This window comes from Canis lupus, chromosome 21 (assembly GCF_003254725.2).
Source record: "Canis lupus dingo isolate Sandy chromosome 21, ASM325472v2, whole genome shotgun sequence".
Taxonomy (NCBI): domain Eukaryota; kingdom Metazoa; phylum Chordata; class Mammalia; order Carnivora; family Canidae; genus Canis; species Canis lupus.
In genome coordinates this window covers 30,069,254-30,086,370 of record NC_064263.1, presented here as the reverse complement: position 1 = coordinate 30,086,370, position 17,117 = coordinate 30,069,254, and the positions used below count along the sequence as shown (strand labels likewise).

Below are 17,117 nucleotides of genomic sequence, written 5' to 3'. Positions count from 1 at the left end.
TTGTTTCACCCCGGAAATTGGACAGCCTTATCACTCAAACCAGCATAATCATTCAAATATGTATTCCTCAAATACATATTTACACGTCTTATCTTTTATTACTTACATGCCTAGGTGGGTTCTGGGGCTCAAAACTGATTAAGACAAAGTGCTCCTTCAGTGGGCCTATTTGGTAAACTATTTTCTTCCCTCAAAATGTGGCTATGTGGCTGGGCTAGATTCTGTTTCCAAAAGATCAGGCTTTACCAAGGGGAAGGTACTTACCTTTGTGCATGGTGCTAGTGATGGACCAAGAATGTGTCTGACCAAGTGCCTCTGTAGGTTGGGGGATAGTAAGTAAAGCTCAGAGAACAGGAAACAGCTAAAGGAATGTTGCTAGAATCTACAAAGGCCATCATTTCCAGGAGGTCCCTCCTCTAGGCATTATATCAGCAACAGAACTTTGACTACAGCTGGGGCCTGTTTTCTTCTTCAATCTTTGTACTTGCTTTCCTCCCCCTCACTTGTTTTATCCCAGAAATAACTTGAAGGAACAAAGTCCTTCCATAAAACATCCTTTGCTTCTCACTAATCAGACCTGACTAACTAGAGTGTATGATCAACCAAGACTCTGGTTTGAGTTGTCTAGGAAAGGGGCCAGCTTTTGGCCTAAGGTCCTCCTTTGTTCATGTTCACTGTGATGCTTCCTCTTCTCCGGTTTGACCCCAGATCTAAGGGTTAGCCAGGAAACCTGCTTTCTTGTAAAGTTTGAGGGGGTAAGATTTTCAGGACAGTTGCCCCCCTCTTGTTTTGGGGAAATGAATCTTCAGGGGCTTTCCTCCAGGAACGGTGATTTGAGAAGTGGGGCTTGCTGAAGGATCTAGGTCTGCAGGGAGTTATAAACTTGCCTGTTTTTCTACTTTGAGTCCTGAGAAGAGTCTGAGTGGTTCCCAATTGCTCCTAACTCCCCATCCCTGAATGACCCCTCTAGGACATCAGAGTTAGGATTCATAGTGATGATGCATGGGCTCAGGATGTGTGGGCTTTAGGGTCAAGCAGATCAGGATTTAAATTCTGCCTGACTCCACCATATTCTAATACCATCTCTTAGCAGGCCCCGAGCCTCCTATTGGACCCAGTGTTCTCCTCCCCTGAGTTAGGAGTGGTCTCTGCAGAGGACCTTGTTTCCTGGTGCTCTTCTGCATGCTGATCCTCAAGCAATCTTGAGTCTAACCCTTCTTATGCTATGTGCCTGGTACTGTGATAAGCACTTTGAGCATTGTTTTATATAATTCTCAAAATGGCAGTGTGAATTACGATTCTGACACCAGTTATGATGTATTTTTTTCCCACACCACCAAGCAAAGCTCTTACACCAGCTAGATATCTTACAACTTAACTGTGACATTATCTACCTAGAGATAGTGTTGGATCCCACAGATTCAGGGCTCAGTCACACAATGGCCCCCTTACTTTGGGTGCCAATTGTGAGTCCAAATTTTCACTTGTGCTCCTAACTGGCTATAGATTGGAGGTTCCAAAATCCCTTCCTTGAGTTCAGTTAATTTGCTAGAGCATTCACAGAACTCAAGAGAGACATTTTACTTGCTAGATCATCAGTTTATTATAAAAGAACACCTGGAACAGCCAGGTGGAAGAGATGCATAGGGCAAGGTGTGGGCAAAAGGGATAGAACTTCCATGATCTCTCCAAGTCTTCTAAGCCACTCTCCCCAATTTCTATGTGTTCACCAACCTGGAGGCTCTCCAAAACCTGTCCTTTTTGTTTTTATAGAGGCCTTATTATGTAGACATGATTGATTAAACCATTGACCATTGGTGCTTGAACTGAATTCCCAGACCCTTTCCCCTCCTTGAAGGAGAGGGGGTAGGGCTGAAAGGTCTAACCCGCCATCACTTGATTGGTTTCTTGACAACGAGCCCACTTTTTCCCCATGTTTTTATTTAAATCCTAGTTAGTTAACATACATGGTAAAATCGATTTCAGGTGTAGAATTTAGTGATTCATCACTTACATATAATACCCAGTGCTCAACACAAGTGCCCTCCTTAATACTCATCACTCATATAGCCCATCCCCCACCTGCCTCCCTCTATCAACTGTTCTCTATAGTTGAGTCTATTATTGTTTGCTTCCCCCTTTCTTTTTCCCCCTTCCCCTATGTTCATTTGTTTTGTTTCTTAAATTCCACATATGAGTGAAATCATATGGTATTTGTCTTTCTCTGACTGACTTATTTTGCTTAGCATAATACCCTTTAGCTCCATCCATGTCATTGCAAATGGGAAGATTTTATTCTTTTTAATGGCTGAGTAATATCATATATATATATATATATATATATCATATCTTCTTTATCCATTCATCAGTTGATGGATATTTGGGCTCTTTCTGTAATTTGGCTATTGCTGATAATGTTATAAATATCAAGGTGTTACGTGCCCCTTTGAATTAGTATTTTTGTACCCTTTGGATAAATAGCTAGTAGTGCAATTGCTGGGTAATAGAGTAGCTCTATTTTTAACTTTTTGAGTTAAAAATATTGTTTTCCATAGTGGCTGCATCAGTTTGTATTCCCACCCACAGTGTAAGAGGATTCCCCTTTCTCCACATCCTCACCAACATCTGTTGTTTCCTGTGTTGTTAATTTTAGCCATTCTGACAGGTGTGAAGTGGTATCTCATTGTGGTTTTGATTGGTATTTCCCTAATGACAAGTGATATTGAACCTCTTTTTCATGTTTCTGTTAGCCATCTGTATGTCTTCTTTGGAAAAATGTCTGTTCATGTTTTCTGCTCATTAACTGAATTATTTATTTTTTGGGTGTTGAGTTTGGTAAGTTCTTTAGACTTTGGATACTAATTCTTTATCAGATATGTCACTGCAACCAGCCCTTTCTCAAAGTGACCTAGGGGCTTTGGGAAAGTCAGCTCTTTAACATGTCAAAAGGCACCTTTTTGGCTTTCATCACTTAGGAAATTCCATGGGTTATAGGGGCTCTGTGGCAGGAAAGAGGATAAAGACTGAATGTGTATGTCTTACTATAAATCACATATCACAGAAGTTAATGTAATCATTCCTGTTTTATAGCTGAGACTGAGTTCACTGAGATAACTTGTACAAAATCACACAAATTTTAAAAGGCAGGTCAGGCCCATTGGAACCCAGGTCTTTAAGGCTTAAAAGACAACACAGCATGCCAGGAGAGAGTAAAGGTGTTGGGGGCAGGCCCCTGAGCTCAGTGTGCCTGCATTCCAACTGTAGGACCTCATGTCCACTAAGCTTTCTCAGCTTCACCCTCCTCATCTGTCGAATAAAGAGAAATATGCTGCAGGAGAGCTCTGAGAATGAAGTGAATTGGTATTTGTAAGATGCCTGTCACATGGCATTGAGAAGTGCTGGATTTCCCACCCTCCTCTCATCACCCCAACTTCTAGCCCAGGCTCTGTCATCTTCCCACCACATCATGCTGTTCCCAGCCCAGTATGGGAAATTGGGCAGGAACACAAATAAATATGATAGAAGAGAGAAAGCAGTAAGTACTATAGGAGCAGACAAGCTTTGTGAGGATGACCAAGGAGCACTTTGTGGAGACAGCAATATTAAATCCAGACCTGAAATGTTCAACAGATTTCAAGAGATAGAAAATGGATGAGAAGTCCCTGAGATTCCACATTCGAGTAACTAGACAGGGCCGGGGTTAGAGGGTGATGGACATGTAAGTACCTCATAGACCAAAGGGCTGCACTGTGTGTGAAATAGTGTTATTCAGGCCATGCTAGGTTCTAGACTAGACTGGGCCACAGTACTTAGGCTCACACTCTAGGCTGAAATTGAACTTGGAGCACTACCCCCACGGAGCTTCCCACTGCCATCTGGTGGTCATCAGGAGCCCAGGCCCCAGCTGGAGGGGCTGACAGTAGAGCAGCCTCATCAAGGCAATCCCCCTTTGAGTGTGGCAAAGCCTGTGAGCAACCCTATTTCCACCCCCTGGAAAAGTTGGCATGAGAGAGAAAGGCCCAATATCTTGTCTTCAGCAAGTCAGACCAGCTGGGATTCTATTTTTAACCAGTACTGTTGTAGTTGACAGCTTGGAACGCCTTCTCCCTCCTTTTCTTCCTGCGTGTCCTGCCTCTTGCAGCCCAGGGCCCTGTAGAAAGGATGGATGGGAGCAGCCTCAGCACTGGTAAACAGAAGACCACTCTCCTTTCTCACTGTCCTCCACTCTACTCAGACTTTGTCCAGCCCAGTTAGCGGGTGGAGTTAGAGGTGGTACTGGCTGTGAGCTTAACGAGGGTTAAATTTCAGGGATTTTCACTACACAGGCAACTTCCAAGGTCCTAGCAATTTTGTATCTGTAATTTTGTAGTCTTTTTCATAAAAAAAAAAGGCACCCAATTTTATAAGCTCCAGGCCCCATAAAACTTGGGTCTGCCTCCTGATGAGTATGGCTTTTTTCCCAACTCCAGCTCTGTGTCTACTTCAATTGGATTTTCTTTTCCTGTCATGTTCTAATTTATTGTATGACCTTGAACAGCTTTATTTCCTGCTCTCTCAGTCTCAGTTTTCCCATCCTACAAGATGAAATATCAAGAAAGCCTCCCAACATATCATACTTCTGAATATCCAAGTATGTTCCTTGGTGAGGTCATCTGTTCTTGCTTGTCATTATGTGTGGGGAGGGGTGATGTTGCTGTCTCTGCCTCTTTCTGGAGCTGGATCTGAGTTACAGTCAAAAGGGGGTTAGGCTCTGGGACTCCTCCTATTCGGATCCAGCATTTGCCTCCCCCCTTTGTTGCTGGCCAGTAAAGATGATTCCATGGGGCAGAAGCTTGGCCAGATTCTGACACCAGAGAAGAGTGCATTAAAGAGGCCCCACTCTTTAGCTTCTGTATAGCTATCATGATCTGAACCCTGGTGTTGCAAACTGAGTCTTTTTATACAGTGCTTCCTCTTATCATTTCAATAAAATTTTAGTATCTATTAATATAGCAATGACACTATTTCAGGAGAATGTGCTGAGGAATCGTGATGAATCATGGATATCTGACTTCCCACCCCCATCCCCATCCCCAGCTACTGTGTATGACCCTGGCCTTTACGTGGGTCCAGGATGACAACCCAGGAGAATACCCAATCCCCATTGAGCCTCAGACTGTGGGCTTTTTGGCAGGAGGTCATGCACAAGAGTGAGCAGCGAAAAGAGAGACCTGACTGGGAAGAGTCTACAAAATCCTGCGCCCCTCACCTGCCCCCCAGAAAAAGTCCAGAAAGGAAGTTCAGGAAGGAAGCCAAGTCATTTTTATTTCTTGAGTTTGGATGAGGGATGAGGGGCAGGGCCATACTATTTAACTGGAAACGAATTAAGGGCCTTTTCAGTGCAAAATAGGCTGTTGGTCAGGGAGGTGTGAGATTAGGCTAGTTAATATTTTCAGTGCTGAAATGGGGAAGGGCACTGTGAGGTCAAACTGGGGGCACTCTGGAGCATCTCAGGAGTCAGTACTGTGCCAGGCTCCAGAGCCCTAAAGAATCAGTGCCATTACTATGTGGATATGAGAGGCAGCCCAGATTCTCTTAGAGTTTCCACTATGTATGGATAGTCCACTGCTAGGGATGCTGTGTGTGTGTGTCTAAGGTCAGGGCCATGTTTCCATGTGCCAGGCTCAGTTCCCTATCAACAGTGTGCTTTATTTCCTGTGTGGGAGTCTGGTTTGTTTCTTTTGTGTCAAGTAAGCCACTTGTGTATATGTGTGTGTTTGTGTGTGCTTTGGGATTAGTCCATGCTTTGGGGTGTAGTCTCCTTTGTCAGTGGATCTACCTCTCTTGTGTGTCTGGGTGGGTCCCTGCCTGTAGGAATGGGTGTGTCCCGTCTCAGCCTCCACTCTCCCCCTACCCCTCAGCCAGGCCCTAGCGTGCTGATGGTGGTGTAGCTCAGTCTGGACAGTGAAGCAATGGAAGGGGTGGGAGGGTCCTCGTCTGGAAGGGGCCGGGGGCGAGCTCGTGGAGGCCTGGGGCAGCAGCGGGCACACGTCTCAAGGCAGGCCTGGCGGAAGCGACGGTGCATGAAGCAGTAGACCAGGGGGTTGACGCAGGCTGAGGCGTAGCTCAGCAAGTGGATGAAAGAGATTGGCGCTCCTGAAAGTGCGCGGTGTGCACCAGAGCTGTCGAAGGCACGCCACGTGTTGGCACTATACAGTGGCAACCAACACAGGAAAAAAAGCACGACGATCACCAGCAGCATCCGCACCACGCGCTTCTTGGCCAACAGCTTGGCCTGGTAGGGCCGGGGGCCACCTCCGGGCCCAGGAGTGGGCGCGGTCAGCGCGGACAGCTCCAGGGTCTGACGCGAGCGCGGAAGCTGCACGTAGCAGCCGTCGCTGTCCTCGCCAGCCAGCCCGCCCTCCGGCCGGCAACTCCCATTGGGGGGGGCAGGACCTGAGCACAGAGCGGGGCGGTCAGAGCCGGCTGCGTCCTCTCCGCCCCCAGCCCCCCCCCCCCCCCCCCCCCCCCCCCGCTCCTTTCTGGTCCACCCACTCTGGGCCCCGCCCCGCCCCTTCCCAAGGCTGGATCTCACCCACCTGGTCCCGCCCCACCCCGCAGCCCTCCTTGGCTTCGGACTCGGCTTTCGCTGTCGCTGTCCTCGTCGAAGCGAAGCCCTAAGTAGAGCTCGCGGGAGATGAGCCCGTAGGCCACAGCCATAACCACGCCTGGGACGAAGAACAAAAGCAGGAGCAGCAGTACCGACCTGGAGACAGAGCAGATCACACCTATGATCACAGATGGAGGAAGAGCCAGGGCTTGTTTCTAGCGCTGGGGACCAGGCCCCTGAGGAGGAAGTGGTTTTTTGGCGTGCGGCTGGAAAGGGCTGGAGAACTGGGGAGCAGCCCCACATGGGAATTCCAGGGTGGTGGGTGCGGAAAGGGAATTGGAGGAAGATTCTGGGGAATGGGAGTAAACCCCTGATGGAGATGGAGAAAGGAATTCCCAGGAATAGGTAATGGGCACCCTCACCAGGTTTGGCGGACACGCGCACTGGGCCAACGATGCACGCACTGCAGCGCCCGGGCCCCTCCTGCGGGCTGTACGGCGGTGTACACCGGGTAGGGCACCATGAGCAGTCCAGAGAGCATCCAAGTGGCGATGATCACACGAGCCGCATGGGAACGCGTCTGCCACACGCGTGCTTGTAGCGGCCGGCAGATGGCGCTGTATCGCTCCAGGGCGATGGCCACAAGGCTTAGTGTGGACACACTCACAGACACCCCTAAACAAGGGAAGAGGAAGGGGTCACCTAGGAAACTTGTATTACACACTCAACCAGTGTGATTTTCTCAGGCCCCACTGGGAAAGATCCCCATGTACGCCAAGGACTTTAGGATAGGAGGCGGGGGGGGGGGGGGCGGGGGGGTGTCTCACCTACCCATGAGGTAGGAAACTGCCTTACAGACGACTGTGCCAAAGATGAACGTGCCCATGAGATTGGGCAGGAGGGTGAAGGGCATGCAAGCCACAGCCAGCAGGAGGTCGCTGACTGCCAGTGAGAGCAGGAAGGCGTTGGTGACAGTCCTCAGCCGGCGACTCAGTCCCAGGACCACGATGATGAGCACATTTCCTCCAACACTCATCAGAAAGATCACTGCATAAAGGGTGACCCTAATGGCCAGCTCCAATTCTGGGTAGGAAAAGGAAGAGGTGGCAGCAGGGAGTCTGGGTCCCACTCAGCCAGACCCTCCAAGCCCACTCATTCCCCACCTCTACTACCCAGCCAGATCCCTCTGCATCCCAGGAGCACCTCCTCCCACGCAGTGGATGGTGAACTTGACTCCTTCAGGCTGCTAACCCATTGAGGCTTAGGGAAATTGGCTTGCCTCCTCCTCTTCTTGAGAAAGTCTGTCTCTTTTCAAGCTTTGTTCCAAATTCTTGTTTCTCTTTACAGCTAAACTTCTTGAAAGGGCTATTTACATCTTCTCATTCACCCCTCAGTCCATGACAGTCCAGTGCCCTATCTATCTCCTCCATCACCATTTGGACATTTCTCCCCAAGATCACGAAGCTTTAACTGCCAAATCCAAAGTTCTCTTCTCAGACTGTTCTACTTGTTCCCCCTGTAGCATTTGACACTGTTGACCACCCCATTACCTTTTGAAACACAGGTGAGGTCATGTCCTACTTGTCTAAAACAACAACAACAACAACAACAACAACAACAACCCTTTTACCTGCTCTGTTCTGTCTGCAACCCTCTGCATGTTTTCCATATTCTCTGCCAACTGTCCTCTTCCACCTCCCTCCTCCTCTTGCAATGCACCCACTTAAGCCACTGGATGACTCAGTTTCTTGAAGGCTTCAAGCACGCTCATGCCTTCCCCCCTTGCTAACATTGATTTCTCAGCCTGGAATGTTCTTTCACCAGCCCCACTAATACCCTCCCCCCATCACAAACTTGTTTCCTGTGTCTGGTAAATTCTTAATCACCACTGCCCTCCAAGATTCAGATTAACTGCACCCCCTTTTGTAAGGCTTTTCTAGACACCTCATTTGGAGCTAATCTCCTCTTCCTCTGACCCATGCATGTTCCTTACATATCTATTAGAATGCTTTTTCTTTTCTGCCTTGTATTTTAATTATCTCCAAACATTCATTCTCACTCAACAAACATTTACAGAGGACTCCCTTTGTGCTAGGCGCTGGGGACAAAGAGATGAACATGACAAATTCTCTGCCATGTGAAAGCTCACAGCGTAGAGGGAAACTTGGATATATAAACAGATAATTGCCACACAGTGTGATAAGGAGTGAAGTTGAGGATTATACAAAGTGCTGTAGGAGCTCACAGGAGGAACACTAGTGTTGCTGGGCGAGACAGAGGGCTGACCCCATTCATTTGTGTCATTGTCTATTGGGGGATGGATTCGTCTTTGGGTCTCTATATCACAGCCAGGCAGATCAAAGGAAAATTGAATTGAATTAAACTGGTCTCAGTCACCCAAACCATGGCCTCAGCATGAGGAAGACCAGAGCTTGAAGGGAGAGAGGGCAAGGACAGAGCCTTCAAGGTTGTGGGGGACGGAAGGGCCCAGAGGGGCAACCCCCTTCTGCAGTCCCATACATTGACTTTTGCCTTAGGCTCTGAATTTAACTGTTTTCATAACAATAACCAATTTATTTGAAATGGGTGTAGGCATCTAGTGAATGCTATTTACAAGAGATTCCTGAACAGAACCCAGCAGAGACATTACTTGCTCAGATCACACAGCCAAGTAAGGTGCTGCTGAATCAGAATGGCAGCCCAGTCTCCAGATCTCTAAAATGCTTTGCCTCCTACTACTTCCTCACCCCTCTGTCATTCATCATGCTGCCTCCTTCTCCCAATCAAATCTCCATCTCAGTGCCTCCTTCTGCCTCTCTGTACTCCAGGGTGGCATTGCTCACTGTATTATGTTTAGCCCTCTATCTCCTCCACTGGACTGTGAGCTTCTTGACGACAGGGGCAAAGCCCATCTTGTTCTTCAGCTTATCCCTAGCATTTAGCATAATGCCCTGCCCATAAAACATGTGCCCATGTTCACACATGCTGGCTAATGAATTTTGAATGAATCTCTGTCACTTTCCACACAAATGCACCTGCTTTGTCCTTCCCCATTCTTGCTTCCCCTCTGTGCCTCTAAAGCTCCAGGATGCCCCCTTCTCTCTGCCTGCCTCTGTTTCTCTGGAGACACATGTCTCCCTCTCTGCAAGGAAGGCTTATGTGTAGCAAATTTGATGTGTGTGTGTGTGTGTGTGTGTGTGTGTGTGTAAATAAAGAACATCTAGGAGGGAGAGCTCTGTCAGAGAGGTCCTTGGACCCAGAAAAAGAGCTGGTAGTCTATCCTGCACATTTTGTGTCTCTTCTCCCCCCACCCTTTCCTTAATCTCTCTAGTTCTATCAATTTTTCTCAGATCCTCCTCTGCATGTCTCTTTTCAACTAGTTCTTTTTTCAAAAAAGTTTTATTTATTTATATGAGAGAGAGAGAGAGAATGGGGGAGGAGCAGAAGGAGAAGGAAAGAAAATCTCAAGCAGCCTGAGTAGGAAACCTGATGTGGGGCTTGATCCCAAGACCCTGAGATCATGACCTGAGCTGAAATCAAGAGCCGGCCCCGTAACCAACTGAGCAACCCAGGCACCCCTTTAACTAGTTTTGGAATCAATAACCACAATTCAAGTTGGTATAGCACTCTGAGTATGGAAAGCACATTTCTCATTCATTCATCCAACAGATGTATCCCATGTATATCCCTGAAGTTGGTGGAGCAAAGATGAAACTATGCCCACTTTTATGAAGTTCTCAATCTGCATGGGGACTCCAAAAAACTAGAGTCTCAGTAAAATTGCCCATCACTTTTTTGTTTTGCTGGGCATTCCCTTATTTCCAGCCACCACTATCTTTCCTAGTCTTTACTGTTGAACAGTTAGGAGATGTGAAAAAAAAATCTTAGAGCTAGAAGTCTGGGGAGAGGGAGGGAAAGATGAAAAGGTAGATCACAGGGTTTTTAGGGCAGTGAAACTGTTCTGTATGGTACTAAGGTAGATAGATGTTATTATATATTTGTTAAAACCCATAGAATATATAACAAAAAGAATGAACCCTAATGTAAACTATGGAATTTCGCTAATAATATATCAATACTGGGTTATCAATTGTAACAAATGTATTGTATTAATATAAGATATTAAAAATAGGGGAATGAGTGTGTGTGTGTGAGAGAGAGAGAGAGAACTTCCTGTGCTTTCCATTCATTTTTTTCTGTAAATCTGAAACTACTGTAAAAGTAATCTATTAGTGGGTGCCTGGGTGACTCGGTCTGTTAAGCATCTGACTCTTGATTTCAGTTCAGGTCTTGATCTCAGGGTCATGAATTCAAGTCCTGTGGCTCCATGCTAGACATGGAACCTACTTAAGTAAGTAAGTAAATAAATACATAAATAAATAAATATCTATTCGTTTTCTCAAAAGTCACAATAAAGCAACTGGAATGAAGATTTGTGTGTGTGTTTCTGTCTACGTGTATGCATCCGTGTGCATTTGTATGGTGCAACGGGAGTGATCACAGTGGCTTCAACAACTAGGAACTTTTTTTTTTTTAAATTTATGATAGTCACAGAGAGAGAGAGAGAGAGAGAGAGAGAGAGGCAGAGACACAGGCAGAGGGAGAAGCAGGCTCCATGCACTGGGAGTCCGATGTGGGATTCGATCCCGGGTCTCCAGGATCACGCCCTGGGCCAAAGGCAGGAGCTAAACCACTGCACCACCCAGGGATCCCCAACAACTAGGAACTTAATGTAGGGGTAGAAGAATGGGAGAGGCATTTTTTGAATATGAGTGCCTTGATTACCTGTGGGCATCATCCTGCTGAGCCAGGGAATTCAAAAGACTTTGGCAGTTCATTTCTGCTTCTGGGGTCTAGAGGATCTGCATTTGTTCTGTCCAGATGATGACAGAGAAGTATGAGCACAAAAACCCAGATAATGTGCCATAAAACAAAAATCAGTACTTTATAAGAAATAACACTGAAGCTGCTGATTCCTCAAATCCTACCTTCCACAGGTATACTGGATCCGGTCACTCATGAACACAGATGTCAAGGTAATGCTGTGGTGAGCGTGGATAGCATCCAACTGATTATGGGTAATAGCTGGGAAAATGGGGATATCTGAATGTTAATGGGCACTACCTGAGGGAGCAGGAATAGTATAGAAGGATGTATAGGCAATATCAGAGTGAAAATTGGATAAAACTAGTTTTTGAGATAATATCTGGGTGGGTGAGAGTAATGCTTATTTTTGTGGACAAGGTCTGAGGTGGGTAACAGCTATGTGTCTGTAGGCAATGCCTGATTGAGTGTGGGTTACATGTAGATTTAGATAATATCTGAGCAAGTGCTGTAACATTTGTTCCAATTTTAGTATAGGTGCTGCTGAAGTGAGCAAGAGCAATTGTAACATCTGAGTGAGCAAAGGTAGTATCTGTAGATATGTTTGTGGATAACATCTCATTTTGTAGATAACAGCTTTCAGGAAACATGGATTACATTCAGAGGTCTGAATGTAATTGGGGGAATATCTAAGTGATGATGGTAGTAGCTGAGAAAGCAGAAGTAATATCCAAGTATGTGTGGGCTATGTTTAAGTGGGTATGGATGTGAGATGTTAACATGTTAAGGTGTTAAGTGAGATACTAATATGACTGAGTAAAATAACTGAGTACCTGAGCGAACACAGGTAATATTTGAGTCTTTGTGGAATATCTGAACATATGAGGGTAACATCTATGATTTTATGAGTAATATCTGGAAAAGGTTGCTTAAGTGAGCACGGGCAATATCTATGTGTGGATAATAAAATGAAAGCAAGTGTGTTTGATGGATGACTGACATCTAAATGTCTGTGGGCAATGTTAAAGTAACTGTGGGTGACAGCTGCTGTTCTGTGGATAGCATCCAAGTGAACATTAGCACTCAGGTCTGTGTGGATAACATATAAGACTAATGTGGGTAACATCCACATTTCTACTGGTAACACTGGAGTGAGCCTGGCTAACATGCATCTGTGGGGGTAATATCCGAGTGAGTGGCTAAGGGTCTTCGTGGGTAACTGCCTGGGTAACATACAGTTCTGTGTAGACGACAACATCCAGATGAGGAAGGGCAATTCTTGCACCTGTGCTCTGAATCACTTCATGTTCTGCTTTCTCAGGGTCCCCTGCTCTGATGACTATCCCTGCTCTCTGCTACACCTTCAGCCTCTCTCTCTCGGCCCATTCTTCATCAACATTTTAAAAAGACTCGTGCCTTTACTGTGTACACACACACACACACACACACACACACACACACAAAGACAATTCCCTTACTACACACAACATTCCTCAACTCCGTGCTATTTCTAGACACTATCCTATTTCTTCCAGAAGTCTTGTCTACATACCTGGTTCACTTCTCATAATCCCCTTCCCCACTGTCCCAAACCTCAACCTACTATAAGTCAGGCCTTAACACCCATTACTCCTCCTTGTTAGGACTTCCTCCTTACTGGATCTGAAGGATGCTGTTCTGTCCGTATTGACTTACGTCAGCAGCATTTGACATCATGTATCCCACCCTGCTTGAACTCTTTTCCTTGCCTTCTTATCTCTTTGATGGCTTCGTCATGAACTCTCCTTCCTTTGCCTTTTCATCAATCTCCTGGGCAGCCCGGGTGGCTCAGCGGTTTAGTGCCACCTTTGGCCCAGGGTCTGATCCTGGAGACCTGGGATCAAGTCCCACGTCAGACTCCCTGCATGGAGCCTGCTTCTCCCTCTGCCTGTGTCTCTGCCTCTCTCTCTCTCTCTCTCTCTCTCTCTCTCTGTGTCTCTCATGAATAAATAAATAAAATCTTGAAAAAAAATATCAATTTCCTTTGGGGTTCTGCCCCAGGACCTCTTTTCTTTTTATCCTATATAATCTTTGTATGATTTTATCTATTCCCGTGGCTTCCATTAACTCCTGTAGGCAAAGACATTTTAAATCTGTATTTTCAGCTGATACCTCTCCCCTAAGATCCTGACCAGATTCAACAGTTCACTGGTTAACCACACCTGGGCATCTCACCAGCATTTAAACTCAGTGGGTTCCAAGCTGAATTTATAATCTTCTCCTTCAAACTTGTTTCTGTTCCTTTGTTTTCTTCATGATATAGCACCAACATTAATCTATTTGTCCAAGCCAGAGACCTAGATGTCATCCCCTGACCTCTTCCTCCCTCTCCATTTCCAATGAATCACCAAATTCTGTTGATTCCTTCCAGAAGTGCTTCTCAAATCCACCCACTTCTCTCCATCCCCACTGTGAATACCTTAGTCTAAGCCCCCATCATCTTTCACCAGAGTAATATAGTAGCCTTCTAAAGTGTCCCCCCAGCCCCCACTTTCATTTTTTAAAAAGATTTTTATTAATTTATTCATGAGAGACAGAGAAAGAGAGGCAGAGACACAGGCAGAGAGAGGCAGGCTCCATGCAGGGAGTCCGATACAGGATTCGATCCTAGGACTCCAGGATCACGCCCTGGGTTGAAGGCAGGCGATTAACCACTGAGCCACCCAGGCGTCCCAAGCCCCCACCTTTCCTATCTTGTACTCCAGTCCATCCTCTACACTATAGAACTAATCCTGGCTGTACTGTGGAGCCTTTCAGTAGTTGCCATTACCCTCATAATAAAAAATCCACACTCCTGGGGTACCTTGGCAACTCAGTGGGTTAAGTATCTGCTTTCAGTTCAGGTCATGATCCCAGGGTCTTGGGATTGAGCCCCAGGTTGGTAGCACTGGCTCCCTGCTCAGAGGGGAGTCTGCTTCTCCCTCTCCCTTTGCTCCTCCCCCTGGCTCGTGCTCATTCTCTCAAATAAATAAATAAAATCTTTAAAAAAAAATCCCCACTCCTTAGCCTGGTCTATGAGGCTCTTCATAAACCCTCTAGCCTGGTCTTCATCCCGAGTGCTCATTTTCCCTCTCTTATACTGTATGTTTCAGGCACTCAGAAACTGACACAGCAAACGAAAGTGCCATAGATTTAAACTTTGGGCACTTAATCATATTGTTCCTCGGCTTAGAATGCTGGTTTTTTATTTATTTTATTTTATTTTATTTTATTTTTTTTTGTGCCATTCCTGCCCCTTCACTTGTTTGGCTTTCCTTCATCTTTTTAATTTTTATTCAGTTACTTCTCAGGAGGCTGACTTCAAGACCGAGCTCCCAGGTTCACCTCGTCTATGAAGTTCTTGGTTTCCATCTCCTTTGGATGCCCACAATTCAGACCCTCTCCTGGGACTTCTCACGTTGTTATTTTCTCACTGGTTTGTCTCCCTTTGCACTTGACTGTGGACAGAAGAGGGTCTAGACTGGGTCTGTTTCATCCCTATGTCCCCAGCACTTGCTCAACTACAACAGCAGGTGTTCAGGAGACATTTAAGGAAAGAAAAGGTTTAGGAAGGGAAAACATATATTGTGAGCTGGGTTATCAAGAAAATGCGGCTGTTGGCCCGTGGGAGGAGTGAAAGTCATTTTGGGGACTGAGTAAGTGGAACCACTGGGGGTGGGGAAGAGATGGTGGCACAATGGATAGGAGATGAAGGGCCAAGCCAGGCTGTAAGAAGATGAGACCTAAGGAGAGGCAGGTTGGAGAGGGGCCTTGGAAGGGCCTGGGAGACAGAAGAGAGAGGGGACAGAGTCTTGATTAGAATTCCACCTTGGGAGGCTGGAGGATTTGAGGAGTGAAATGGAGACAGGCAGCTCTAGGGAGCAGCCCCCCATGTCCAGCCTAACTCAGGTTTGAGGCTCTCTTCTGGTGAGGCTGGGGGTTGGGGTGGGGGACACAGGAGATTATAACTCTGACTTCCCATTTAAGCCTTCCAGAGTGCTCCCTCCCTCCTCCAACCCTCTTCTTTCCCCAGTCTTGCCTTCTTTTCTTTTCTTTCCTTCCCCATTGTGGCTCTGTGAACTGGATTTAAAAGGAAGAGAGACCTGGAGGGAAGAGGAGGTCCTTGCCCCCTGACCGTCTGTGCCTAGAAGGGGGCTCTGTGTTGGGTGCGGCCGGGAGCCCCGGGTGTGAGGGGGCTCCCATCAGGTGGTGTGAAGCTGTGATGGAGTTTTTAATGAGCTGGGGAGGGCACGGGCGGGGGGGTGGGGGGGGGCAGAAGTGTCGGGGGGGCTGTTTGGGGACCGAGGGAGTACTGAGGGGATGGTGTAGGCGTCCGGGGAGGCAGTGGGGGCCTCTACCGGTGTGGGGTGCAGCGAGAAGGAGCTGGCGGAGGGGGTTTAGGGGGGCACCCACCTCGTGTCCCGGCTCCGCGGAGGCGAGGCGGCTCGCAGCTGAGATTGCCCGCACCGCTGCTGTTGAGGAGGGCGCCCCCCGCGCGGCACAGGGAAGCCCCCGGCCCGGCTCCGGACCCCTGCGCGCTCCGGTTCAGCTTTAGCAGCTCCATGGCCCCGGCCCAGCCACCGCCTCCCTCCGCTCGGCCGGGCGGGCTCCCGCTGCGGCTCCACCTGCTCGCGCCGCGGCTCGGGCGGAGGCTCCCGCCCCGCCTGGTCCCCGCCCCCAGCCCTGGCCCCTGCCCCGCCGCTCCTCCTCTGCGCGCCCCGCCTAGGCTCGCCTCCCCGCCGGGCTCGGCCGCCGCGGTCCCGCCAGGTGACTCCCCGCCCCCCTCCCACGCTCGGGACTCGCGCTCCCCGCCCCCCGATGGCCTTCAGGCTCGCCCCCTCCCCGGGCTCCCCGGTTTTCTCCTAGAGATTTCCTTCCCGCCCACTCCCCTTCGCCACCGTCCCTCGGTGGAATTCTTGGGAGTGTGCGTGTGTGTGCGTGTGTGTGCGTGCGTGTGTGTGTGCGCGCGTGTATGGGCGAGGGTAGCGGTGGGGGTTACGGGTGGATGGAGGGGTGGCGGAGAGGGAGGTGCGGGGGGGGGAGAGGGTAAGAGGAGTTAGGGCGCGGCTGCCGTGGGATCCGGCATTTCCCCCTGGTGGGTCAGGGGACGTGGAGGTGGCACTTAACACGGTGGCATCAGCCGCGGGTTACTGTCCTGTGCCGCAGTGGCCCCAGTGACCGTGACACTATCGCTCTCATAGTTCCCTGAATCTCTTCGCAAGGGGCTGGGGCGGCCCCTGCATCTGCCCCTGCATCTGCCCCCACACCCTCCGCCTCCTATCTTGGGGCGCAACACCCAGGCTCCCAAGGAACCCTCCGCCCCGGGGCAAGGACGCCGGCGGGGCGGGGTGTGTGCGGGGGTGTTGGCGGGCAGCACTTGTCCTCGGGCAATCTTGGCTCGCAAAAAGGCTGCGCGGAGGAAGAGTCTGACTTGGGGGTCAGGGCCGCCTGGGTAGCAGTGAGAACAGCTTAGAATGAACGGGGGAGGGGGGGCGCTGATGGTGCGGCTTGGTTCCAATCCCGGCCCAGCCCTGGGCACAAGAGGAAAGGGGGCGGCTGGCTCTCATGGTCTCCAGGCAGCGCCCACCCTCGCCCACCCTCACCGACACACTGGCCCTCCCTGTTTGCTCCCAGTGCAGGTGGAGCAGCCATGGGGGGGGAGGGTCAGGTTCCCAGGAGAGGGGAC

General features: G+C 48.6%; 1 protein-coding gene across 3 annotated transcripts; it reads right to left on the bottom strand.

Annotated features, from left to right (window-relative positions):
* Nucleotides 1–5,278: 5,278 nt before the first annotated feature.
* Nucleotides 5,279–16,093, bottom strand: CCKBR (cholecystokinin B receptor). Of its 3 annotated transcripts, XM_025459299.3 has the most exons (7): nt 15,845–15,984; nt 14,777–14,889; nt 11,375–11,462; nt 7,421–7,672; nt 7,012–7,264; nt 6,579–6,745; nt 5,279–6,435 (listed from the first exon to the last, which is right to left on the bottom strand). In XM_025459299.3, exons 3-7 carry the CDS (start codon nt 11,385–11,387, stop codon nt 5,897–5,899), a joined length of 1,224 nt encoding a protein of 407 aa, XP_025315084.3. In that variant the 5' UTR covers nt 11,388–11,462; nt 14,777–14,889; nt 15,845–15,984; the 3' UTR covers nt 5,279–5,896. The 3 variants fall into 3 exon arrangements, with proteins under 3 accessions (XP_025315084.3, XP_025315083.3, XP_025315082.3); XM_025459298.3 differs by lacking the exon at nt 14,777–14,889; XM_025459297.3 differs by lacking the exons at nt 11,375–11,462; nt 14,777–14,889 and having other exon boundaries at nt 15,845–16,093.
* Between the last annotated feature and the right edge of the window lie 1,024 nt (nt 16,094–17,117).